The sequence below is a fragment of the Podarcis filfolensis genome (genome assembly GCF_964270895.1).
Source record: "Podarcis filfolensis genome assembly, chromosome: 11".
NCBI classification, from domain to species: domain Eukaryota; kingdom Metazoa; phylum Chordata; class Lepidosauria; order Squamata; family Lacertidae; genus Podarcis; species Podarcis filfolensis.
In genome coordinates this window covers 1,130,836-1,155,306 of record NC_139613.1, presented here as the reverse complement: position 1 = coordinate 1,155,306, position 24,471 = coordinate 1,130,836, and the positions used below count along the sequence as shown (strand labels likewise).

Sequence of the window (24,471 nt, the reverse complement as noted above, 5' to 3'; positions counted from 1 at the left end):
GGCATAAGAGCAAAGGCGGGCATCTCTGGCTGCTCCCCAGGCCCTGGACAGATGGATGGGCAAGCAAACTTGACTCTCAAGAACCGCTGCTCCCTGGAGTAGAATGAGGTAATCAGGTACAATAAGGCTGTGTTGTCTAATGGTTAGAGTAGCTCAGTTGCTCAGAGCCTGGAGCTGATCACATCAACACTGCGGGTTCAATCCCCATACGGGACAGCTGCATTGCAGGAGGTTGGACTAGATGATCCTCAGTGTCCCTTCCAACTTAATCCTATGATTGATTCTTATGAGAACAGAACCTGGGAGAGACCAGGGTTCGAATCACCACTCAGCCACATAACGCTGGCTCACTTGGGCCAGGCACCGTCTCTCAGCCTGTCTACCTCTCAGGGTTGTCGTGAGGGTCAGATGGGAAAGCAGAGAGCCGTGTGTGCCACCTTGAACCCTCTGAAGGGAAAGTGGGTGGAAGTGGAAGAGTAATTTAATAGCAGCTCTCTGCTTGCTGAGACCAGAGTCAAGGGAGAGGGGGAAGGCGGGACTGGGATGATTGGGGGGGGAGGAAATGGGAAGAGGAAAAAGAGGAGGGGAGACAAGGGCTGGCTGAGAAGCTAGTGGCCACACATCTCCCTCCCCAGGGAGGTTAAGGTGCCCCACGTTGCTGGGGGCTTTCATTATTATTCTTTTTTTATTGTCTTTCTGCCCCACCTTTTCCTCCAAGGAGCTCAAGGTGGGGCAGACATGGTTCTCCCCATCCTCACTTTCTTCTTCTTCTTCCTCTTCTTCTTCTTCTTCTTCTTCTTCTTCTTCTTCTTCTTCTTCTTCTTCTTCTCCTTCTTCTGCGATCGCTCGTAGCCGAGTAAGATTGTCTTCCATAAACACGGATTTAACAATGAGTGTGTAAGTGACCGTGGAGGCCAATTCTAGCGCAGATAACAATGGCTCTCAAAGTGACCCATTCACAGTGGGATCAGGTGTTAAACAGGGTTCTGTCATTGACCCAACTCTATTCATTATTTTCATTGCCATGATCCTGCACTTTGTCGAAGGGAAACTCCCCACCACCCTCACAGAATCCCCCCACAACAACCCTGGGAGGTAGGTAAAGCTGAGAGGCAATGAGTGGCCCAGGGCCACCCAGTGAGCTTCACAGCCGAGTGGGCAGGAGCCCTTGCCCCACACCAGTTGCGTCACGCAATCGTGGCTTTGGCTTTCTCTAGGAGGTCAGCACTGGACTCTCTGCCCTGGGAGGGCAAGCTGGCTTGCTGGGCTGCCTCATGCTCAGCTCCTTTTCATTCTGTGCCAGCCAAGCCCCTGGCTCAGCCTTCCCCATGCCCGGCAAGTATATTGGACTACAACTCCCATCATCCCCGGCATCATAGAGCCATGCTGACTGGGGCTTCTGGGAGCTGTCTTTTTTTAAAAAAAAATTATTGGTTTCCATACTTATCACATAGAAAAAGAGAAAACATTACAAAACACACAACAAGAAAAGAAAAAGGGGAAAAATATAAACACACAAAACAAAATTCTTACTTCAAATCTCTAATTCTCGTGATAGCTGACTTCCTCAAATCCCCTCTATCTGAATTTCATTATAACCCCTGTATAGCAGTTCTCCAAATTCATATTTCTAATAATATTCACTCCTTTCATTTACTATCCTCCTCTCTTTTATTAATATTCTGATCCTTAATATTTACTACCACATATTCTTATTCTACCCCTAAGCCTATTTGTTGCTTCCAATAATTTTCTAATTATCTTGCATCACAATACTTAGCTAAATATTCTTTGAATTTCTTCTGGGAGCTGTCTTGGAGAACAGCCAGAGGCACCAGGCCAGGGGAAGGCTAAGCCTTGCTCTGGGGCCGGCATCTGCTGGGGGCTCCATCCTGCTAAGCTTTTCCCTCCCTCTGTTTCCTTCACAGCCGGACCATCAACTGGCCTACTTTCCTGCGAGAGAGCACCATCTACATCCTCGCCGCCCGGCCCAACAGCCCTGCCATCCACCTGAAGCCGTTGGCATAGGGGCACGCTTGGCAAGGGGGGAGGCGGTCAGAGACAAACAGATTTGCCTTGCTGGGAAGAGCAGGAAAGTCTCCACGATCCTGCCAAGCCATCTGGATTGACACGGGCAAAACTTCTTGATTGCTGGAGCAGCCAAACGACACAAGCCAGAAAACAGCCAGGAGATTGGTGATGATGGAGGGCAAAGCATTTGGCCCCTATGCCCATCACTCCCCTCCCCTCACCCCCTTCTCTGAATCTCTCCCCACACACCCACAGAGACCTATAGGCAGGACCCTGGCTGCATCATTGGGCAGGGACACCCCCTTTTTTATCAATCGGTTTAAAACGTAGACATTTCACTTCCAGGATGGCCAGTTCATAAAACAGTTCAGATCCTCCAGCTGCACCTCACAGCTCCTGCTTAGAGCCAAAAGAGAACTCAAGCGTTCCTCAGCCTTCTCATTATCCAGCAGGCACGGCCAAAGAGCTTGTGCATCACAGCCAAGTTCCAGGGTTCCTGGGCATCTGCTCATCTCAGCACCTGCCTGAATGGCCACCGACAAAATGAGAGCCTCAGCATTGGGCTCCTGGTCAAGAAATCACAGAATCATAGAATTGTAGGCTTGGGAGCCCCAAGGGTCATCCAAACCAACCCCCCACAAAATCCCCTGTTGCATTCTAGTTTGTTATTAGCTATTGCAAGGGGAGGGGAGGAACCAGCCACAGGCAGAGGACACACTCGTTTTTCGATAGGGAGGGAGGAAATCTGTTCAGTTCCCATTCAGTTGAGCTTGCCTGGCTTTCCTAGACAATATGAGGAATCAAAAGACAGCTGTTCCTCCAAATTCACACTTCTCTGAATTTTTGCCATGCGGTTCCCCAGCCATGTAATATGTGCAGGCAGGCAGGCTAATGCTGATGAAATTTCATGAGGACGCCTGAAAGTCAACAATTCTCAAACTGCTCTTGAAATGTGTCGAACCGAACTGAAGATTGGAAAAACGAGAAAGTGAGAGAAACTAGAACTGACAACTTGGCCCTTGCGGAGCTGAGAGAGTGCCAAGCTCATGCCAAGCTCATGGCCTGCCTGCAGGATCTTGCAGTTTAGCTCTCAGTAGTGGCCTTTGCAAACTGCAAATGGAAGTGCTAGCTAGACAGAGCACTGGCTCATCATCACAAAATAGAGTCATTTGCCAAACCCAAATCTCCACTCTTTGTCCAACACCACCCTGCCAAATTGTCATATTTACAGCCACTGCGGTGGATCCTGGCCCCTAAGGACCTGGAACCCTGCAAGGGGAATTCCACAAAGACCTATTTCTGCATCTCTAGGAGATGACCCCAGGAAGAGGGTGCACACTTCAGCAGAACAGGGAGAAGCTACCTTTTGGCCAAGGCTGAACATGCTTCCCCTGTCCTTTTTTGAGTGATTTCTACACCCAGGAAGGCTCCCGATAGCTCAGCCTGGAGAACAGAGTGAAGAATACATGAACCACCTGAGATATGGGCCTATCAGGCTGAGGGTCCATCTAGCGGCGATGCCCATTGGTGCCCATTGGGACTGGTAGGGCAGGACGCAGGAAGACCAACAGCAGGTGGCGCCAGAGGTGGCTGATTCCAGTTCTACAGGGGCAGCTCTAAGATGAAGAGGGAGGAAGCTGGCAGGTTGCGCCTGCTCCCCAGAGGGGTTGTAAGTAAGAACAGAAGGCAGGTGGAGCCTCCATGTATTTTCTGCTCTTGTACTCCGTTAACTTAGAGCAGCTAGTGGCCTCTGGGGAAACCTTACAAGAGACCATCCTGCCCTGTCCTCTGCTTTTACCTCCAATGAAGGAGTTCCATCACCTCCCGAGGAAGCCCACTCCACTGTCAAGGAGTTCTTCCTGATGTTGAGTCGGAATCTCCTTTCCTGCCTCTTGATTCCATCCGTTCTGGTCCTCCCCTCCAGACCAGGAGAAAACAAGCTTGCGCCATCCTCCATGTGACAGCTCTTGAGATATTTGAAGATGACTATCCTGTTTCCTCTCAGTCTCCTCTTTTCCAGGCTAAACATATCCAGCTCTTTCAACCGTTCCTCATCAGGCTTGGTTTCCAGACCCTTAATCACCCTGGTTGCCCTGCCCTACACACCTTCCAGCTTGTCAACATCCTTCTTAAATTGTGGTGCCCAGAGTTGGACACAGGACTCCAGGGGTGGCCTGATCAAGGCAGAAGAGAGTGGTACTATTACTTCTCTTGACCTGGACACTAGATTTCTGTAGATGCAGCCTAGAACAGCATTCGCTTTTTCTGCTGCTGCATCACGTTGTGGACTCACTGTTGGCTGTTCCTATTTAACTCGGCCTCAATCCTGGGCCGTGCAACACCGGAAGAAGGGTCCTGCTGGATCCCTGCCAAGTGAGAGCCAATGTGCACTGCACTTCAGTGGCTGGTCAGGTGACCTGGCCCTTCCCCACCCCTTCACACAGCAGCACAGTCAGGCTTTCTAGCATGGGCAGAGAGGTGCAGCAAGAACACAACATGGCTTGTAGATTACAATGGAAGTGCAATGGCTGAATAGCGCCAGGAAGGAGCCTGGGGGAGACCTCCCCCCTCTAGGGAGCGGTCTTGCAAGGACTTTAAGCCAACCCAGTCTCCCCACCCACTTGGAAAAATGTGACGTACCTTGGGGAAAGCAAGACAGGTGGTCAGCCTTGGCCCCCATCCCATCCTCTTTCACCCTCTGCCAAAGCAGCTGCACCCACTGAGAGAGAACCCTCCTTATCCAACACACACAGTTGCCAGGATTTCCCATCCTTTGCGATGAGCATCTGCCCTGTATTTTGGTGATGCCCCTCTCTCGCTCCTGCTGTTCCGGGTCAACTCACCTGAATCCCCCCAGCACCCAGACATGGCCAGGGGCATGAAACTCCTCAAGGTGTCTGCCTCTTTCCCTTCCATCTTTAGAAGAGCAGCTGGCTGCAGCTGGATCAAGCCAAAGGGGCCCCATCTAGTCCCACATCATCCTCCCATAGCGACCAATCAGATGCCCATTACAGAAAGCCCAGCAGAAGGGACAGAGGCTGATGGCTTCTAATCCTGGAGGTGATCTATATACAGGATGGGGAGCTATCAGGACTGGTGGCCATCAATTGCCTTATCCTCCATTCATTTGCTCAGCCTGCTTTCAAGGTCACCCAAGTGGGCAGCCATTGCTGCATCTTGTGGTAGCCAAATCCATGGTTTAACTTTTGTGTTGTGTGAAGAAGTCTTTCTTGTTGGTTCTGAACTCAACGCCCTCCAGTTTTGTTGAATGGAGAGCCCCCGTTGGGTTCCAATATTGGGAGAGAGGGTCTCCCACAGAGAGTGGCTGCAGAGGAGGCCCCTCTGCACTTGACAGGACAGAAGGTGGCAACTTGGACTTTGCCACAGTTGCCCAGCAGAGCCTCCCCGAGCCAGAGCAGGCCAGGCCAACTGGAGGGGATGGCCTCACCTTAGGATAGGAATCGGCCATGTTGCACATAATGCATCCCAGAGAGGTAGCCATATTGGTCAAAGCCAAAGGACCAGCCAAACATGTGCAGTGCAGATGTACAGCTCTCAAATTGCACAGAACTTGTTTCTAAAACTCGTTCAATAATCTTTAGGGGGCCTTTTTCAGAGGACTCTGCAAAGATGAGAAAACCCATGAGCAGGACTGCAGGAAGTCTAGACTCCTCTCTCTTCCTTTGCCCTCCCACTGCTCCTGCTCAGTTATGTACCAAGGAAACCCAAATTCTGTGATCTGAATAAATGATGTACATTGAGCACGTTTGGTTTTTGCATAGTTTTTCCTGATTTTCACAATGTTATTCTGGGGGTTGAACCATTAAGCCTGGGGTTTTTTGCACAATTTATTCTGGTGGGGTTGGGTGGGGTAGGAGCCACCCAAAACTTTGACCCACCACCAAAAATCCTCTCCCTCCCTCCCTCCCTCCCTCCCTCCTCCAGCTTCTGGGATTTCACTCATCGTGGCCCAATATCTTTTCAGTCTCATCTCCTTACAATGAGGCCTAGAAACTTGGCATTGGAGGGTAAACTTGAAAGCTAACATTTTGGACACTGATATTTGGAGGAGATAGAGAACCATTGTTCTGAAGTGTGTGCGGTTTGCATGCAGGTCTGTGATTCTCACATGCGATCCTTACACCTGGTGCTAGGCAACTCTGACGTTGAGACATGGACAGACACACAGTGCAATTGTGACCTCTGCCCATGGGAGCAGAATATGCACCCCACTCCAGTCCAGACTGATGTGATTTCCCCCTCAAGGATCTTCCACGAAGAGTCCCATCTTCAGACTCACTCCAAAGCTTTTTGCCAGCTCCTGACCAGCATCCTCCCAAAGGCAGCTCTGCACCACCGCATCAATGTGCGTCCCACGCCATTGCTCATCGCTTGATGACTCACAGCCGAATGTGTGAACTGGCCCCCACGGGGCAGCCTCCTTGCATTTGAGGTGATGATGGGTGCCGAGGAAGCTCTGTCTGAGGCGGTGGCATTGTCGTGATTCATTCACACATTCATGTCGTAGCTGTCATCCTCTGGTGAGGAACATGCATGTGCAACGCCAGCCTGTGGCCACAAAGAAGTTGACACTCCCCTCTCTGCCAGCAGACAGAGCTGGGAATGGTTCTGGAAATGGATGAGTTGAATATTACTTCAAGGCGGGTGGTGGGACATGGGTGGCTGGCTGGGGGTGCAGGACAGGTTGCGAGCGAGCGAGCACACACACACACACCATCTCTCAGCATCTGCCACCTGAGGCAGCTGCCTAACAGCAGGACTGGCCCTGAGAACTGGCCCACAACCCCTCCTGCTGCTTGGGTGGAGAGCACCCAAAGCAGGCATGGGAAAGCTGAGAACTTCGAATGAGGCCCTCTGACCATCTTCATGTGGCACTTGGGAGCCACCCTCATCTGGTGTTTTTGTTTGGCTATATCAAATTCAGGCACAGCCGGAGTTGGAAACAGCTCGGTCGGCTCCCCTTCTTCCACCGGGAAACCAGATTTCTTCCCTGACATCCCATGTCACGTGCTCAGGACCAGGGCTTTTGTTCTTAAAAAAGGAAAATGTTTAGGGGTACTCTCATTTTCCTACTCGTATTGAAATACCACCCTCAATGAGGCCAAACTTAGATTCACAAAATGTTTCGGGGTATGCGTACCCCGGGGGGGGTGAGCACTACTCAGGACTGAAAGGGAGCTTCTGGTTTGACCGGCCGGCACCAAAGCCTTCGATCAAGAAGCCTGACCATTGAGGGCACCAGGAAGGCAGCCTCGTCCATCACGGCCCGCCAGGGACTCTCAAGCGCTGCAGAAGACGTGTCAATATTTCAACAGCGGCCTTCGTGAGAAGGCACTTCAGAGAGGCAGGATAATATAGGGCAGCTCCCCCAGCTAGAAAGAGACTTTGCAGCAGATGTCTGGAGAAGGAACGTAAAAATTAACATCCGGCAGAAGCAGTACTGAGCAAATTCTAGGTGGGAGCCTGAATGCATGGCTTTGCAGTTCAGAAAGTGGTTTTTCCAGAGGAATGCAGAACACCAGGGATTAGGTTTTGGAGAACAACTGACCTGCCAAGGGGGTTATTGGTCGAGATGTGAGCCTCTTTCTCCTTTCGGATAGCGGCAGAGGTCTCCGCTCTGCCTTTGGTGACTGGGATGAAAGCTCACAAATGGCAAAGGTTCCCCATGTCAACATTTGCTTGATTTCAGAGCAATATCGTGCCTATAACGTTACGTACAGTGTGAGGAGGAGGAAACTCACTTATAGCAGCACACGCTTTTGTGGCCTGTGGGGGTATGAGGAAACAGCCTCTGGCTCAGTGGTCCCCAAACTTTTCCAGGGGCCCCTCCCCATGGGCCTATAGATTCATCCCCCCGTGCTTTGCACCGTACCCTATTTAAAAGCATTATTCAGAAGAGCAGTTTGCATGACCCACTGAGCAAGATAATAAGGCAATAAAACCCAAAGCAGTAACAATTAATTGCATATTGATTCAAAATCCAATTAAAACCGTTCAGTCTAATTAATTTAACAAAACTGATGAACTCAACCCAGTGATGCTGGCTTTTCAGTCCGATAGTCAGGGACACCTCCGGTGCCCCCTGCCACCCCCTGCCCCTCTTGCCTCTTAGCGCGCCCCCACACACACCTGTAATCCCACTTCACCCCCCAGTTGGTGGTTCCGCCCACTTTGGGAACCAGCTTATGCCATGATGCATTTGCTGGTTTTAGAGGCGCAATGAGCCTCTTTTTGTCATTTTTGCTGCAAGAGCAACATGCCTCTCTCCTCCCCGCACCCATCCTGTGTGCCATGTTTCTGAAACGTCTCCTTTGTTACCTAGTCCTACACAATCACTCTCTCTTGTTGACTATGGTAATATCCTGCTTAATCGTATTCCTCTTGCTCAGCTCCAACCGATTATCGCTTCTCATCTTCTCACTTAATTCTCCGTGCATTAATCTGGTTACACCTCCGTACTTCCGCTCACCTTTCCCGCTATTGTTTCATGCTAATGAATTTAAACACTTCTAAGCTTTATTCTTGCTTTGTCTCTGTTCTCCACCGCAGGCCTCCCATTCATCTAACAAGCGCCTCTGCCCTCTCAGAGCGGGAGCACCTGCTCTGCATGCAGAATCGTAGAATTGTAGGGTTGGGAGTGAAATAAAAAATTAAGGTCTTATATATATTATAAATGTTCATATATGTACCAACCAGGCACGCACATAGATATGTGGACCACACGTCTGGAGCAGCACAGGAAGACCGCCCTAAAACCATTTTGACTCCCAAACTGACCAAATGTTTTCTCTGCAAGGAGGGAGGGGGTGAGGGAACCTTCCCATTGTCTCAGGAATTGGGTAATCACCATCTCAAAGGAATGGCCAGGCTACCAGGAAAGGCAATCAGGTAAGGCATTATCAGATAACCTGGCAGACAGGGTAAAAAACAAGGCACTCGGATTTCTGTTGTAGACCGCCTTTTCTGTGATGTAGGTATGATGTTTGTGGGGGGTGGTCTTGGGTTACACCCCTTCTGTGATGTGTGTGATGTATGGAGGGGTGGTCTTGAGCTCCAGGGCAGGGAATTTAAAATGTCTATATAAGGGCAGGCACACCTTTGTTCTGGGTCCTCTTCCTTTCCTGCGTGTGGTGAGTGAGGACCCTGTTGCAACAGTTCAATAAAGATCAGGCTTACTAGCTGCTTTGCTTCTCAATATTCTCTGGTTGGCCTCTGTTATTTTCTCCTACCAATAGGGAACCCACTTAAGGACTCTATACGGGCTCTTGTGTCCCCCATGAGGGAATAAGGGCAGATTTTGTTTATTACAGGAGGGACCCTGAGGGACATCCAGTCCAACCCCCTGCAATGAGGAACCTCCACTAAAGCATCCATGACTGATGTCCCTGGTTCAGTCCTCAGCCTCGCCAGACAGAGGCAGGAAGAGACGCCTTGCCTGCAATGCTGGAGAGCCGTGGCTGCCAGCCAGTGTCGACAGTCCTGGGCTAGAAGGCAGCATTCTCTGGGGACTCAGCCTCCCCTCCCTTAGCTCTCCTCTCCCGTCTGCATGGCCTCTTCTGCCCCACTGCAAAAAAAAAAAAAAAAAACTTTAGAACGGACTTCTCCTAGCTGGGTCTCCTCCAGATGTTTTGACCTACCAATCTTATTCCAGCCGACCTGGCCGGACCTGATAGGTGCTGGAGACCGAAACATCTGGTGTGGGGAGAAGCCAGCCTGCGGTGGGATTTTTCTTAGGTCCGTTGTAAAGTGAGGCCAATGTCATCTGCTCCAAAATGCAACCTCTGGATCTCAAGACTTGTAAGAACCAGCTCAAGATTCAGAGGAGCCTGATGGCTGACGGCTGAAAAGGCAACTCCGGGTAAGATGCAAGGAGGGTTCTGAGACACATAGGAAAAAGGGGCTGAGTAAGTTGTGTTTCATGGACTGTGGCTGGATGAGAGATGGTGCAGTATTGGGGTGGTAGAAGATGATTAGGTAAAAGGAGCAGCTGGGGTAATGGATACTTTGCCTATACAGTCTGTGTCCTAATGGAAATGCTCTCTCCAAATCGTTGGACTTCCTCCCATAATGCATTGCTGAATAAAGTCTGACCAATTGGCAGTTTGGTGTGTGCCTCCGTTCCTGAACCCCCCAGGGCAATTTCCTTCCCAGAACTCTCTTGCAAGTGCCTCTCCAGATGTTCTATTTGACTTCTCTTTCCTGCATGCAGTCAATTTTGTTTTAAACGCCTTGCCTCTCAGCTAATATGTGGTCTCTTCCCCACCCCAATCTCCCCATTCCCTCCTCTCCCTCTCGTTCTCTCTCTTAATAAACAGAGCCTTCAGCTAAAGTCCTGCTTATTTTCCTTCGTGCACAGCACCTAGGGGCACTTTTTGTTCATTTCCTCTAAGCAACATGATTATTTTGTTCCCTTAGGCTGGTGCCATAATTTGCAGCACTTTAAGTAAAAGGCAGTAGTACCACCTAGTGGCCACATGCAGAAGGCATTGTCATGCACAAAAATGCAGGAATTTGGATTTCCACTCACTAGATGAACCTGGGCTAGTCAGTCACTCTCTAACCTACCTGGCAGGCTTATTGGGGGAAGTAAAATGGATGAATCATGTAACTTATTGGAGGCAGGGAGGAACAAAAATGTAGTTTTTGTTAGGATGTAGTTCCGTTCCACCTTAAAAGGGTACAGGCATGACTGTTTACTTCCAGCACAGTCTGCTGGGAACTTCCATTTGTATATTGCTCTTTAGCTGCTTTGCCTGGAGACGAAGGGAAGCAGACATGTTTTTCCTTTGTTCCTGCTGCTGAATAAAATGCTGTAATATACTGCTTACACATTTCTCTGTCCACCTCTTCTGCTGTGAGAAGATTTATTCACTCTGCTGATGGAGCGTGCACGGGTCTCTAAACGTATCTGAGGCTGATAGATGCTGTTCCAAGGGAGACCAGTGATTGTCCAGCTGCCGGCCAGTGGCTGGAGCCAGCTGGAGGTCTGCCTGATGCCCCCATCTCCCCGGCAGTATCCCAAATGTTGTGGCTGACTAGTTAAGCACCGCAACCAGCATAATCCAAAAGGTTGCTCTGTGACACAGAATGAATGGGCAGATAGGAGATAGGAAGGAGAACAAAAGCAAAAGTGGGAGAGGGCTCTTGTGGAAGCTGGAGACCCACAGACCTGCTTGCTCTGTGCTGGATCCAAAACTGACTAATATCTGTTGGGGTGTGGATCCTGTGAGCTCCTTTCTCTTATGCTCAGGTTGTATACATGTGTAAATAAAATGGTGCAATATTTAAAATGCAGTCAAACCAACCATTCTTGGTTTGCTAGACAGGCACATGATAGGAATTGAAGCACACACAGTTTTCCTGCAAGTTTGCAAGAGGGAACTATGTGAGAGAGACTCCCACTGTGCCCTGACAGGCAGAGGGCATAGCTGTAGATCTTCTCCTACCTTCCTGGGCACACACACTCTCACTCTCTTTCCATGCTGCCAGCAACGTGAGAACATCTGCCAAGTCTGAGCTCCGTGCTCTGCCTACATTTTAAGCTAGACTTAGGTGTGCCTTTGTAACCGAACTACCATTTGAAGCCTGCCTGAGCAAAGATGCTGAATTTGTTGCTCTTCAGCAAGTATTCCAAGTGAGCAAATGTTCTTTTTACCTTTTACAAGACTGTTTGTGTGAATATTGTTGAAAAGGGGGAAATATCAGGAGCATCCTGGATTACTTAAACTAAAAGGCTAAAAGTAGCCTATCTAAGCTTCTCTTTTAAGCTGCAAAGGGATGCAGCTCTGCTGAACTCACAAAGGTGAAGAAGGATGGATGATATCTAATAAATATATTCTCTCCTAGCATCTATTCACATCCCAACAAAAACCATATATACTGAAGACACCCCCGTCTCCGCTGACCTTTATTGCAAGGAAACCCAACCTGGGCATGTGCCTGGAACCCCTGAGGTCTCTCGCCTCTAAGAGATTGGCATTTAACATTACCCTCTCATGGCTCAGGATGTTTCCCCAGAGCTACCTGGAGGGAGGAAAGGATTCCAAGAAGCATGATTACAATAAAAAAAAGGTTATTTATTGTTGCAAATGATTAAAAAGCAAGAACATCGCCAAACGAGGCTTGGTTCATGCTGAAAGGTTAAAACATCCCATCACCTCCCATGGACCCATCTAGGTCATGGGCTGAGAGGGAACCACCAAGGGGTCTGACTCCTGCCCCATAAGCTCCCAGGCTGGCCCAGCAGTGGGGAAAGGCCAAAGGGCTCCCACCAAGAGGCAGCTAAAGGACAAGGAGGCCGAGAGACCTTTGCTCAAGAGGCCCAGGCAGTGAGCGGGAGATGGGAGTGAAGGGGAGATGGGAGCCTGCTCAGGGCTTGGCTCCTTAGAGGGCTAGGAAAGGAGGGAAAGGCTCCGCTGCCTCCCTGGCCTGGGCTGCCCCCCCCCCAAAAAAAATCTGTGCTTAGAGAGGAGAGGAAGGGGAGGTGGGGAAAGGGCTCCGTGGCTTCGGTGGGGACAGTGGAGAGTGACCTGGTGGGGACATGGGCACCAGACTCTGCTGCAGAGACGCAGTGGCCGGCCTGGGGGCACCATAGGGGTGGGGGGTGGCAGCTAGAGGTGGGGGCCTGTTGCCCAGGAAGTCTGGAGCACCAGGAACAGATAGCAGTGGGGTGACAAAGGAGGCAAGATTGGGGCCAGGGGAGGGAGCGCTTTCAAAAGTCTAGGGGGATGCCAGGAGGTCGGGGACCCAGGGCTCCCAGGTTGGGGTGGAGGTCCTGGAAGCTGGGGTGGGGAGCCGGAGGGCAAGGGAGGAGGGGGAGGAAGCCTGATAGCCTGATCCCCAGCCCCGCTGGGGGCCACGCAGGATTTTAAAGGAGGCAGAGGGCCAGTGCTAAGGGGGGGAGTTTGGCACGGGGTCTGCGACTGGGCCCGGGGGGGCGACAACGAGGGGCTCCCAGGTTGGGACGTGGGCTTCGGAGCCAGAGAAGCAGCAGAGGACGGTGCCTCAACACCGTCAGGATCAGGCCCTGCCAGGGAGGGTGGGCGAGGACGCAAGGGGGGTGCTGTGCCAGGCGGGGGCAGGAAGCTCTCTGCCTCGGATGGCTGTGTCAGAGGCTTCCATTGCGGAAGGAAACCTCTGTGGCCAGGAAGCCGGCTGGAGGACGACTCTGGTGCTCAGGGAAGATGCAGGATTGCCCCGCCATGGGAGGGAGTGGAGTGAGAATGGCCCCGACCCGGCATGGGCCCAGGGAAAGTCCTGGGCGTGGTATGGGGTCTGGGGCCACGGGTTCGGAAAGGCCTGGGGGGCTGGCACAGAAGGTGAGGGTGGGAAGACCACGTGCCCTTGAGGCCCCGGCGGAGCATGGAAGGAATCCGGAGGCACGAAAGGCTGTGAGATGAACGGCATAGCTTGGGCAGGCGGCTGCTGGAAGGGAGGGAAGGCAGGGGGAGACTGGGCCTGCTGGATGAGGGGGTCCCAGGAGGCAGGAGGGGGCTGCGAATGGGAAGACATGGCATTGGAGACAGGGGCCCAGGAAGGCTCACCAAGCAGCGGCAGCTGGTACACAGGATCTGGCCCGGGGAAGCGTGGCCCCTGCTGCAAGGGGGCTGGAGGAAGGGGGTATGGGAAGGGGTATGGGGAAGGAGGCAGCACAGGGTGGGGCACAGCATGGGTGGGGTACAGCAAGAGCGAGGGGCCAATTAGGTTCCCCCAGGAACCCCTTGGAACACCAAGGCTGCGAGTGTCTTCCTCCATCAACACAAGCTCCTTTTCCTCTAGTGAAACTCTTGTGTCGCTCCTAGACGCTGGGGAACTGAGAGGGATTGCAGAACTTGGCCTCTTCTCTGGCCCAGCACCCGGTAGATTGTGTCTGGAGCTTCTTGAGGGTCTGGGGTACAGCTCAAGTCTGGAGCTGCTGGTCAAGGGTCCAGGGTGGGGGTCAGGTGTGGAGTTCCCGGAGGTCCCAGGGCACAGATCTTGTCCAGAACTGCTGGTCGAGGGTCCAGGGTGGGAGTCAGGACTCGAGTTCCTGGAGGTCCCAGGGCACGGATCTTGTCCAGAACTGCTGGTCAAGGGTCCAGGGTGGGAGTCAGGTCTGGAGTTCCCGGAGGTCCCAGGGTACGGATCTTGTCCAGAACTGCTGGTCGAGGGTCCAGGGTGGGAGTCAGGTCTGGAGTTCCTGGAGGTCCCAGGGCACGGATCTTGTCCAGAACTGCTGGTCGAGGGTCCAGGGTGGGGGTCAGGTGTGGAGTTCCTTGAGGTCCCAGGGCACTGATCTTGTCCAGAACTGCTGGTCGAGGGTCCAGGGTGGGGGTCAGGTCTCGAGTTCCCGGAGGTCCCAGGGCACAGATCTTGTCCAGAACTGCTGGTCGAGGGTCCAGGGTGGGGGTCAGGTCTGGAGTTCCCAGAGGTCCCAGGGCACGGATCTTGTCCAGAACTGCTGGTCGAGCTTCCAGGGTGGGGGTTAGGTCTGGAGTTCCTGGAGGTCCCAGGGCACGGATCTTGTCCAGAACTGCTGGTCGAGGGTCCAGGGTGGGGGTCAGGTGTGGAGTTCCTTGAGGTCCCAGGGCACTGATCTTGTCCAGAACTGCTGGTCGAGGGTCCAGGGTGGGGGTCAGGTCTCGAGTTCCCGGAGGTCCCAGGGCACAGATCTTGTCCAGAACTGCTGGTCGAGGGTCCAGGGTGGGGGTCAGGTCTGGAGTTCCCAGAGGTCCCAGGGCACGGATCTTGACCAGAACTGCTGGTCGAGGATCCAGGGTGGGAGTCAGGTCTGGAGTTCCCGGAGGTCCCAGGGCACGGATCTTGACCAGAACTGCTGGTCGAGGGTCCAGGGTGGGAGTCAGGTCTGGAGTTCCCGGAGGTCCCAGGGCACGGATCTTGACCAGAACTGCTGGTCGAGGGTCCAAGGTGGGAGTCAGGTCTGGAGTTCCCGGAGGTCCCAGGGCACGGATCTTGACCAGAACTGCTGGTCGAGGGTCCAAGGTGGGAGTCAGGTCTGGAGTTCCCGGAGGTCCCAGGGCACGGATCTTGTCCAGAACTGCTGGTCGAGGGTCCAGGGTGGGAGTCAGGTCTGGAGTTCCCGGAGGTCCCAGGGCACGGATCTTGTCCAGAACTGCTGGTCGAGCTTCCAGGGTGGGGGTTAGGTTTAAATATCCTTAAAAATTGAGGAGGCAGCTCATATCTGATGGTTCTTGAAGGACCAGGGCACAATTTGTATCCAGAGCTCCTCCCCAAGCGCCCAGAGGGGAAGTGACTTCTGGGGCTTTTGGGGGGCCTAGGGCACAGAGGTGGTTCTGCAGAGTCAGGGGTATCAAGGGCTCTTCGCTCAGGGGTGCTTTTGGTCTCTGAGTAAGAGTCCTGTCCTGAGAAAGAGAGAGAGGGAGGGGGTTAGCAGCTTCCGACAAGGCAAGTGACTCCGTAAGTCAGCTGTGCACCCACAGGTTTCAACCAACCCCCCGACCCCTGCACCATCACAACTGGTCCTACATGCTTGATGCTCCCTGGTGCCTCCAGCCCTAAGGTCACCCTGTCCCAACCTCCAAGTTTTGAACATCTAGACCAGGGGTGGAGAACATCTGCAGCCCTCCAGATACTGTGGGAATCCCAACTCTTTCAGTTCCAGCCAGCGTGGTCAGTGGTCATGGGTGACGAGGGAAATTGCCTGAAGTCCCTCAGGCTCCCCAAGGCCTGGTCTCCAAGGAGGCAGGGGTCCTTCTGACTAGCTCCTCCTTTAGAAGAGCCCCCCCACTCCCCATTCCAAACATTTCAGCTGCCAGGTGGTCCTGGGATGACGAGCTCCCCTACTTCCTCTCCTAGAATGATGGGCTCACCTTGTCCAGAAGACCCAGGGAGGGCTCCTCCCTCTTCCGGGAGGGTGGCAGGCTTTCCTTGAGAGAACAGGTGGACCAAGTTGGCAACCTGTTCTTGAGAAAGGATACCTGCATCGACAAGATGTTGTGCCACCTCTGGGACAATAGCTCACCTTGACCAGAAGGCCCAGGACGGACATGTTCTGCTTCCTCTCCCTCTTCTGGGACAACAGGCTCACCTTGACCAGAAGGCCCTGGATGGACATGTTCTGCTTCCTCTCCCTCCTCTGGGACAAAAGGCTCTCCTTGATCAAAATGCCCAGGATGGACAAGTTGTGCTTCCTTTCCCTCTTCTGAGACAAAAGGCTCTCCTTGACCAGAAGGCCCTGGATGGACATGTTCTGCTTCTTCTCCCTCCTCTGGGACAAAAGGCTCTCCTTGACCAGAAGGCCCTGGATGGACATGTTCTGCTTCTTCTCCCTCCTCTGGGACAACAGGCTCTGCTTGACCAGAAGGCCCTAGATGGACATGTTCTGCTTCCTCTCCCTCCTCTGGGACAACAGGCTCTTCTTGACCAGAAGGCCCAGGAAGGATGAGTTCTGCTCTCTCTCCCTCCTCTGGGACAACTGGCTCTCCTTGATCAAAATGCCCAGGACAGACAAGTTGTGCTTCCTCTGGAGCAACAGGTTCTTCTTGACCAGAAGGCCCAGGGATGACAAGCTCTTCTTCTTTCTCCCCCTCCTTTGGGATGGCAAGTGCTCCTTGACCAGAAGGCCCCAGAAGGAGAAACACATCTTCAGCCCAACCCAGGTCAGGTGCAGTGGGGACATTTGCTGTTGGCACCAGTTCCTGCTTAAATCGCCGCAATTGAAAGGCTGCTGTGGAGACATCATATCCCAGGATGTCATGCAGTTCCCAGTAGAAAGGGGAGCACTCGATTCCTCCCCGAAGCACGTCGGCCATGTAGCGCCTCAGGAGGGCATCCACCTTGCTGCGACACTGCTCTGCAGAGCGCCAGACGCCTGCCTGCCTGAGACCCGTGGACATCATAGAAGGGCTGGGGACGTGGTCTGGTGCCTGGGAGGAGAGACTCCTCCATGTCCTCAGGAGAGCCTTCTCTTCCTTCTCGGTCCATTCTACAAAACATTCACAGAACCATAGAATTGTAGAGTTGGGAGGTACCCAGAGTGGGATAATCTGCAGTCAAAATGAACATTATATTTGCTAAATAAGCATATGGAGGGGTTAAGACACTTTGAGTTCCTCCATTCCTAAGCAAGGCAAGTCTATATCGTCTTGTGGTAGGATGTAGGGCAAAGGATCTCAATCTTTTCTCCTTCCTTCTTGCCCCAGTCTCTCTCTTCCTCTCAAGTAAGCAATGTGAGCAGATGTAATCATAGAATTGTAGAGTTGGAAGGGACCCCAAGGGACATCTAGTCCAACCCTCTGCAAGGCAGGAATCTCAGCTAAAGCATCCATGACAGATGGCCATCCAAGCTCTACTTAAAAACCTCCAATGGAGGAGAATCCACAACCTCCCAAGGGAGACCATTCCACTGTCAAATAGCTCATACTGTCAGAAAGTTCTTCCTGATGTTTAGTCAGAATCTCCTTTCTTGCAACTTGGAGCTATTGGTTTGAATCCTACCCTCCAGAACAGGAGAAAACAAACTTGCTCCAACTTCCATGTGACAGCCCTTGAGATATTTGAAGACGGCTCTTATAGCTCCTCTCAATATCCTCTTTTGCAGGCTAAACTTCCCCAGCTCCTTCAACCGTTCCTCATAAGACTTGGTTTCCAGACCCTTGACCATCTTGGCCTCCCTCCTCTACGCACCTTCCAGCTTGCCAACATCCTTCTTAAATTGTGGTGCCCAGAATTGGGCACAGGACTCCAGGTGTGGTCTGACCAAGGCAGAATACTATTACTTCCCTTGATCAGGAAACTAGACTTCTGTTGATGCAGCCTAGAATAGCATTAGCTTGTTTTGCTGCGGCATCACACTGTGAACTCATGTTAAGCCTGTAGTCCACTAAGACCCCTAGATCCTTTTCACATCTATTCCTAATAAATCAGGTTTTCCCCATCATATATTTGTGCATCTGGTTCTTCCTGCCTATGTGAAGGATCTTACATTTGTCCCTGTTAAAATTCATTATTAGCTTGCACCCAGTCTGGTGCAATCTGTTAAGGTCATGCTCAAAGACCAGGCTCCATTTTGGAAACTAGTTTTGTATTTTGTAACTAAAAACTATTTTACCTGCATACTACTTTGATATATTTGCTGTCTGCATTAAAATGTAAGTAAACATTTATGTTTTTACTAAAACGTAAGGTTCCTTCTTAGCAACAGGGACAGAGAGGGAAAAGATCAGCAGAACACAAATAAACAGGGATAAAAGGTGCAATTGCCTAATTCCTAGCTTCCAGTAAGCTGCAAAAGCACGTAAGTGTGTTTACTCTGCTAAAAAGCCCTTCATATTTTTCCCACACACATGGGATAGAATGCTTGAATTTTGATTTACAGACTTAATCCTCAATCCATCTCCATCAAGTCCAAACCCCGGAAATGCAGGAATCACAGCTAAAGCATCTTTGACAGGCAACCATCATGTCCTTTTTCTCCCACAGCATCCTTCTGCACCCATGTCAAGGAGAACCATCTGACCCCAGTGGCTCCTTGGTCCCTCCAGCCTTCCCAAAAGGACTTTTTGCATGAAAGAGAAAATGAACTTGTAATATCTGGATTTGAAGATTGAAAAAAAATACTGCTTTAGAGAAGATAGAATGGTTGGAGCTTAAAGAATGAATATCATCTGTAGCTGCACTGAGCCGGGAGTCCTTTTATTCTACTCTATTTTTCTTCCGTTTTTTTTCTTTCTTTCCTTTTCTCTTGCTTGCTCCTTCTTTAGATTTCTCCTTTTCTTGCATTTTCTTCCTCCAGACTTTGCTCTTTTCTAGATTAAGTATCTGTTTTATCTCAGCATGTTATAAAAAGAGACTTTGTAATGGGTATGCATTTCTGTATATCTTTGAATTTATCTATCAATAAATGTTAAGACAAAAAACCCCTCAAGTTCAAGAGTTCTACCCACCTAAAGGAGTATACAGGAGGTCCGGTTTGAGATGGCAAGCGGGGACGGCGTCCAGGAACTGCTGCAAAGTGGTGCCTTTGACCAGTCCTCCTCTCTCCCTGAGGATCTCCCACCTGCAGAACCAGGTCATCTGCAAAGGAGAGACCCAGACAGACCCCCCGGCTCTCAGATTCTTGCCCAGTTCAACTTCCGGAGCAACCTTGCATCTGCTGAACCAAAACTGCCCCTCCTCCAATTCTGCAAACTGAGGCACCCGCCTCACCTTGGCCCATTATAGTGCCGGCCCGGTTAACGAAGAAGCCGAGTCCATGGATTACTGATTAAGTCCATCCGTCAGGGAGATTGAGAAATCCCTTAGCAATTTCCACCTGAGATACCCACCTCCCCACTTCCTCTATCTGACCAGCATGGCCCGGCTTCTGATTGGCAGGACTGGGTCAGCTGGTTGTCTGAACCACTATGGGAAATAACCCCTTAAAAATGGCTCTACGGACCTTGATCCCTCTTGGTCCTGCAACTGATGCCTGAACCAGAATCTGAAGCCCTGATTTAGGTAGCTGGGTGTTCCTCCCAGCTGCATTACGGCATCTGCTACCCTCAGTCCCAGAGAGATGGGTCGCCTACCTTGAGGCTGGGCTCCTGCAGGTTGTCCCCATAGAGGGCTGAGATGGGGAAAAAGAGCACCCTACCGGGGTCCCTGTCCCACGTCCAGAGCCAGTCCCACACTTTCCCAACGATCTCTTTGTAGCGGTTGCAGCTGTAAGGCTCCGGCGTGGAAGAGTCCATCTTGTTGACACACACCACGAGCTGCTTCACTTGCTTGTTGGCTACCAGGATCTGCTTCTTGGTCATGTGCCAACGCTTTTCAAAGTCCCTCTTCTCTGCAGAGATCACAAACAGCAGGCAGTCCACCTGAGGGAGGTAGAGGAGGAAAGAAAAGGCCGTCAAAACTCTCAGTCGCCTGGCCCTGACTTTCTGCCAGGGAAGGGTATTCCATAAGAACATCAGAAGATGGCTCTCTAGCCCAGCAGTCTCTACTCACAACGGCCAAGGAGGCCTCAATGGGAAACCTGCAAGCAGGATTCAGGCACGAGAGCCCCCTCCCTTCATGGGGCTTTATTGTACGGGATGAAGCCCCCACAACCCCCTGGATGCAAGCGCATACAGTGGTACTTTGCATCTCAAATGCCTTGGTACTTAAACAACTTGGAACCCAAACGCTGCAAACTCGGAAGTAAGTATTCCAGTTTGCGAACTTTTTTCAGAAGCTGAACTTGCTCTGTTTTGAGTGCCATGCTTCCATTTTGAGTGTTACTCTGAGGTCGGTCTGTTTTTGCTATTTTGCATTTTTGCAGTTCTTTTCGTTTTGTTTCTGTGACTGTGTGGAACCCAGTTCAGCTACTGATTGATTGATTGTGTGACTGCAGTAAATTGTTTATTGCTTTCATTTTATGGATCAATGGTCTCATTAGATAGTAAAATTCATGTTAAATTGCTGTCATTGCCTCCTGTGGGAATGACCCTACTGCATCAGAGGGTGTTGTGGGGGGGGATTCATTTAGAACAGGGGTCCGCAAGGTTTACCTTGCCTGGGCCGGTTCACTCCAGCAGAGATCCCTCTGTGGGCTGGATCACACGTGCGCCCGCCATTTCCAGCATCTGCGCAGACGCAATTTCCGGCACCGCAGAAGAAAGTCCCCGCACCACGCTGTGCCAGTTTAGCGCAGCGCGCAGGTGTAGCAGGAAACCCCCCCCAATCATTCAGTTTGTACAAACTTCACACACACTCACACACACACACACTCACACACTACATACTTCTGTTATGAATTCATAGAAAATCAACCATACATCGGATTTGCACTGTTCCACTTTTATTTTACTCCATGAAGGAAGGACTACAAAATGGGGAAGGTTTGATACAGGCCAGCCCAGCACATCCACAGGAGCCCTGCCCAGTTGCTATGCCAACCCTGATGGTCCTAGACAGAAGACAATCAAGATCACAAAGAACTTGCATATGGGAGTGGATTCAGCATGGACTGGAACGAAGGACAATGATCAGATCTTCCCTCAGGGGGCAGGAAACTGCGACTACCTTTTGTCTTCAGAAAATGACTCATGGGGGGGAGGAGGAGAAGGGAACCAGCCAGGTGACAGGACACTCAGGTTACCACCACCACCCCTCCCTCAACCCCTCCTTTCTGTAATGTATGCATGATGTTTCTGGGGCTGGGCTTGACCTAGAGCCCCACAAATACCCCAGAGATGCATTTTAAAGAAAAACACACATTCTACTCATGTAAAAACATGCTGATTCCTGGACCATCCATGGGCCAGATTTAGAAGGCGATTGGGCCGGATCTGGCCCCCAGGCCTTAGGTTGCCGGCCCCTGATTGAGAAGGTCCAGGCCAAGGAAGAGCCCAAAGATTTGACAAGACGGTGGTGTCTGGTACCCACTGGAACTGGCAGGACAGAAGACAAGGAGGTGGACAGAAGGTGGTGCCAGAGGGAGCGGCTGGCAGAGCCAAGGAATTCTCATTTTATGCCCCCCTCTTCTTCCTGCTGAGCTTTAAAAGGGCAAAACTGAGAGTGAGGAGGAGGGAGAATTTCACACCCAGCCCCTTCCCGCCCAACACATTTACTGCATGCACAGGACACAACCTTTGGCATGAAACCTCACCTGCCCCCTTAGCTGCTGAGGAGCAGAGACTCTCACCTTTTCCTGGCCTTGCAAGGAGCAGCTGCGGAACATCCCTACACGACTTGGGGGGTCTGCAATGGCGACCTCATACTTGGGGCTCTTGTAGTTCCGCCTCCCGGGAGTTTTACCGCTTTCCTGAACTTGCTGGAGGGTCTCCAGCAACTGCCTGTACGACTTGCCTTGCTCCACCTTCTGCAACGGAGACAGAGGTGGCAGAAAATCCCAGGCAGGTGGGGGCATACAGTGGACACCACCCCCACCCCAGTTTAACAGCAGTTAGGTATGCCAAGCAGTATCCAGGTTAACACTTTATTCATTGACATGGGCACAAGATGTTGGACATAACATAATGTTCGCTGACTGGGAACAGTTGTGGACCACTGGTATGAAATTTACGGCATGTAATGCCTTAAGAGAGAATATTATGAAAATGATATATAGGTGGTACATGACTCCAGTCAAGCTTGCAAAAATATATCATTTGCCTGATAATAAGTGTTGGAAATGTAAAGAAAATGAAGGTACATTCTTTCACCTTTGGTGGACGTGCCCAAGGATTAAGGCTTTCTGGGAGATGATCTATAATGAAATGAAAAAGGTATTTAAATATACCTTCCTGAAGAAACCAGAGGCCTTTCTCCTGGGCATGGTCGGCCAATTGGTGCCAAAGAAGGACAGAACTTTCTTTATGTATGCAACAACAGCAGCAAGAATTCTCATCACAAGGTATTGGAAGACACAAGATCTACCCACCTTGGAAGAATGGCAGATGAAAGTGATAGACTATATGGAATTGGCGGAAATGACTGGCAGAATCCGAGACCAGGGAGAAGAGTTGGTGGAAGAAGACTGGAAGAAGTTTAAAGACTATTTGCAGAAACATTGTAAAATTAATGAATACTAAAATGATGTTGGATTGAAATGAAGTGGCTTTAGCAATAAGGTTAAAAAAAATGTAAAAAATGGATTGATAATTAGATGAAAATATAAAGTTATAATATGTTAAGATATAGAATTAAGATAAAAACAAAGAGGGAAAGGATTTGCTGAACTAACTATGTGAATTGGAATACAAAAAAGGGAGGTGTGAGGAGGTCAAGAAACAAGTAATTGAAATATAAGATACGAAAAGATTGATTTGTTTTTAATTGTTTTTTATTTTTTCATGTATTTTGTATTTTTCTTTGCATTTTTGTATCTTTTTTCTTTTTATTTTTCTTCTCTTATTCTGTAATTCTCTTTTGTCTGTAAAATTTTAATAAATATCTTTTTTTAAAAAAAAAAGACATGTTTTATTGGCACTGCCTATATGATGTCATTTACACTGATTTTATGTCCTTTTAATGGAAAATACAGTGGTACCTCGGGTTACAGACGCTTCAGGTTACATACGCTTCAGGTTACAAACTCCGCTAAGCCAGAAATAGTACCTCGGGTTAAGAACTTTGCTTCAGGATGAGAACAGAAATTGTGCTCCGGCGGCGCGGCAGCAGAGGGAGGCCCCATTAGCTAAAGTGGTGCTTCAGGTTAAGAACAGTTTCAGGTTAAGAACGGACCTCCGGAATGAATTAAGTTCTTAACCCGAGGTACCACTGTATTGTTGGGTGTTTTGGGGAGGGGTTTCAGTCTGGATGATGCTCCGAGTCCATTCCAGTTCTTGGGGGTCCCGTACCCAGGGAGAATCTAAGCTTTTATTTCAGAACTAGTCAGACAAGTTCCTTTGCAAGACCATGACCTTAGCTGGCTACTGAAATGTCCTCATCAGCATCCCAAAAGAATGAGGCAGGCTGACTGGGATAGGGGGCGTTTCTCCACCCTGCTCACCTGGCTGCCAGGTGAGCTGGAAGCTGGGCAATGGCTTGAAGAAGGAGACCCAGTGACCTGCTTGCTCTACACTGGACCCAAAGCTGCGATTAATGGAGAAGCAAGATCTACCGGGGCTGCTGGGGCCATGAACCCCTCCATCTTACGCTCAGGTTGTATAGATATCCAGATATTCTGAAGCACCTGCAGCTCCTGGGGTCTCTCGCCACTCGGAGACAGGGGTGGCATGTGAAAATACTTTGTATTTTCCTTGCTTTGAGCCACCTTGAGCATCATTTGGCAGAAAGGCAAGCCACAAACTTAATAATTAGGAAGGAGATACCTGTTTCCAGAGGGTCTCCATAGTTTCTGCTTTAAGATGCCCACATTTGTAGAGAAGGTGACCGATGAGGGTGGACTTCCCAGACTGCTCTGAACCCGAGACCAGGATCCGGAGCGGGGGGTTCCACATCTTCTCTGTGCCCGCAGCTGCCAACTCCTATGTAGGGGAGGGGAGGGAGCAAAGACAGGGTGAGAGATGGGCATGGGCCTTTGGGTGAGGCACTGAATGAGAACCTGCATTTTACAAAATGCTAGTATACTGCTGCGTCATTGAAAAAATTGCAGTTTACAGCAATAAAACCATATAAAATGTTTTTTTTAAAAAAAACATAACCATTGTGGAAGGGTGCATTCTTTATTTTCTGAAGGTACTAAAAAGTTTTCAGCAGGTGTTTCAAAGTTGACACAGAAGGTACCTGCTGAATCTCCAGTGGCAAAGAGTTCCACTGGACTAGCCCAATGATACTAATGGATCAGGTGTGTCAGGTGAGGGGAGCAACTGAATGAAGGAGCATCAAATCAGCCACTACCCTAGAGGTGCAAGAACAACTGTTTCTGAAAACCTAGGCTGACAGTCCAATAATTGAAGAACTTTTATTAGAGATGCCTCCCATTCAAGAGGTATGGTTCAACCTGCAAATTCCAAGAGCTATTCTCACCCGCAT

The 24,471-nt window shown here is 50.5% G+C and overlaps 3 protein-coding genes across 3 annotated transcripts in view; 1 reads left to right on the top strand and 2 right to left on the bottom strand.

Moving 5' to 3' along the window:
* The window catches only part of PHF24 (PHD finger protein 24), a 37,297-nt gene extending 34,223 nt beyond the window's left edge, over positions 1–3,074 (top strand). The window contains exon 8 of the mRNA XM_083575820.1: positions 1,929–3,074. Coding sequence (XP_083431946.1) covers positions 1,929–2,028 — 100 coding nt within the window. The 3' untranslated portion in view covers positions 2,029–3,074. The remainder of the gene's footprint in view (positions 1–1,928) is intronic.
* Positions 3,075–15,095: 12,021 nt separating this feature from the next.
* LOC310744478 (uncharacterized protein) lies at positions 15,096–16,566 on the bottom strand. Its single transcript, XM_083575939.1, has 2 exons — positions 16,034–16,566; positions 15,096–15,413 (listed from the first exon to the last, which is right to left on the bottom strand). The coding sequence occupies exons 1-2, from the start codon at positions 16,322–16,324 to the stop codon at positions 15,207–15,209; spliced, it is 498 nt and encodes a 165-aa protein (XP_083432065.1). The 5' UTR covers positions 16,325–16,566; the 3' UTR covers positions 15,096–15,206.
* On the bottom strand, positions 16,379–24,471 carry LOC310744747 (elongation factor 1-alpha 1-like; the record flags this gene model as incomplete). The annotated part of the gene is made up of 7 exons (XM_083576362.1): positions 16,379–16,621; positions 16,689–16,996; positions 18,957–19,086; positions 19,581–19,868; positions 21,677–21,853; positions 23,808–23,963; positions 24,466–24,471. 7 exons carry the CDS (start codon positions 24,469–24,471, stop codon positions 16,379–16,381), a joined length of 1,308 nt encoding a protein of 435 aa, XP_083432488.1.

Bases quoted from the DNA above. Each gene is read 5' to 3' on its own strand.
- LOC310744478 (XM_083575939.1), bottom strand. From the start codon at position 16,324: ATGTCCATCCAGGGCCTTCTGGTCAAGGAGAGCCTTTTGTCCCAGAGG. The intron at 15,414-16,033 runs GTGAGCTATTGT...TCTCTTTCTCAG, and splicing joins TCCTGGGCCTTCTGGTCAAG to GACAGGACTCTTACTCAGAG.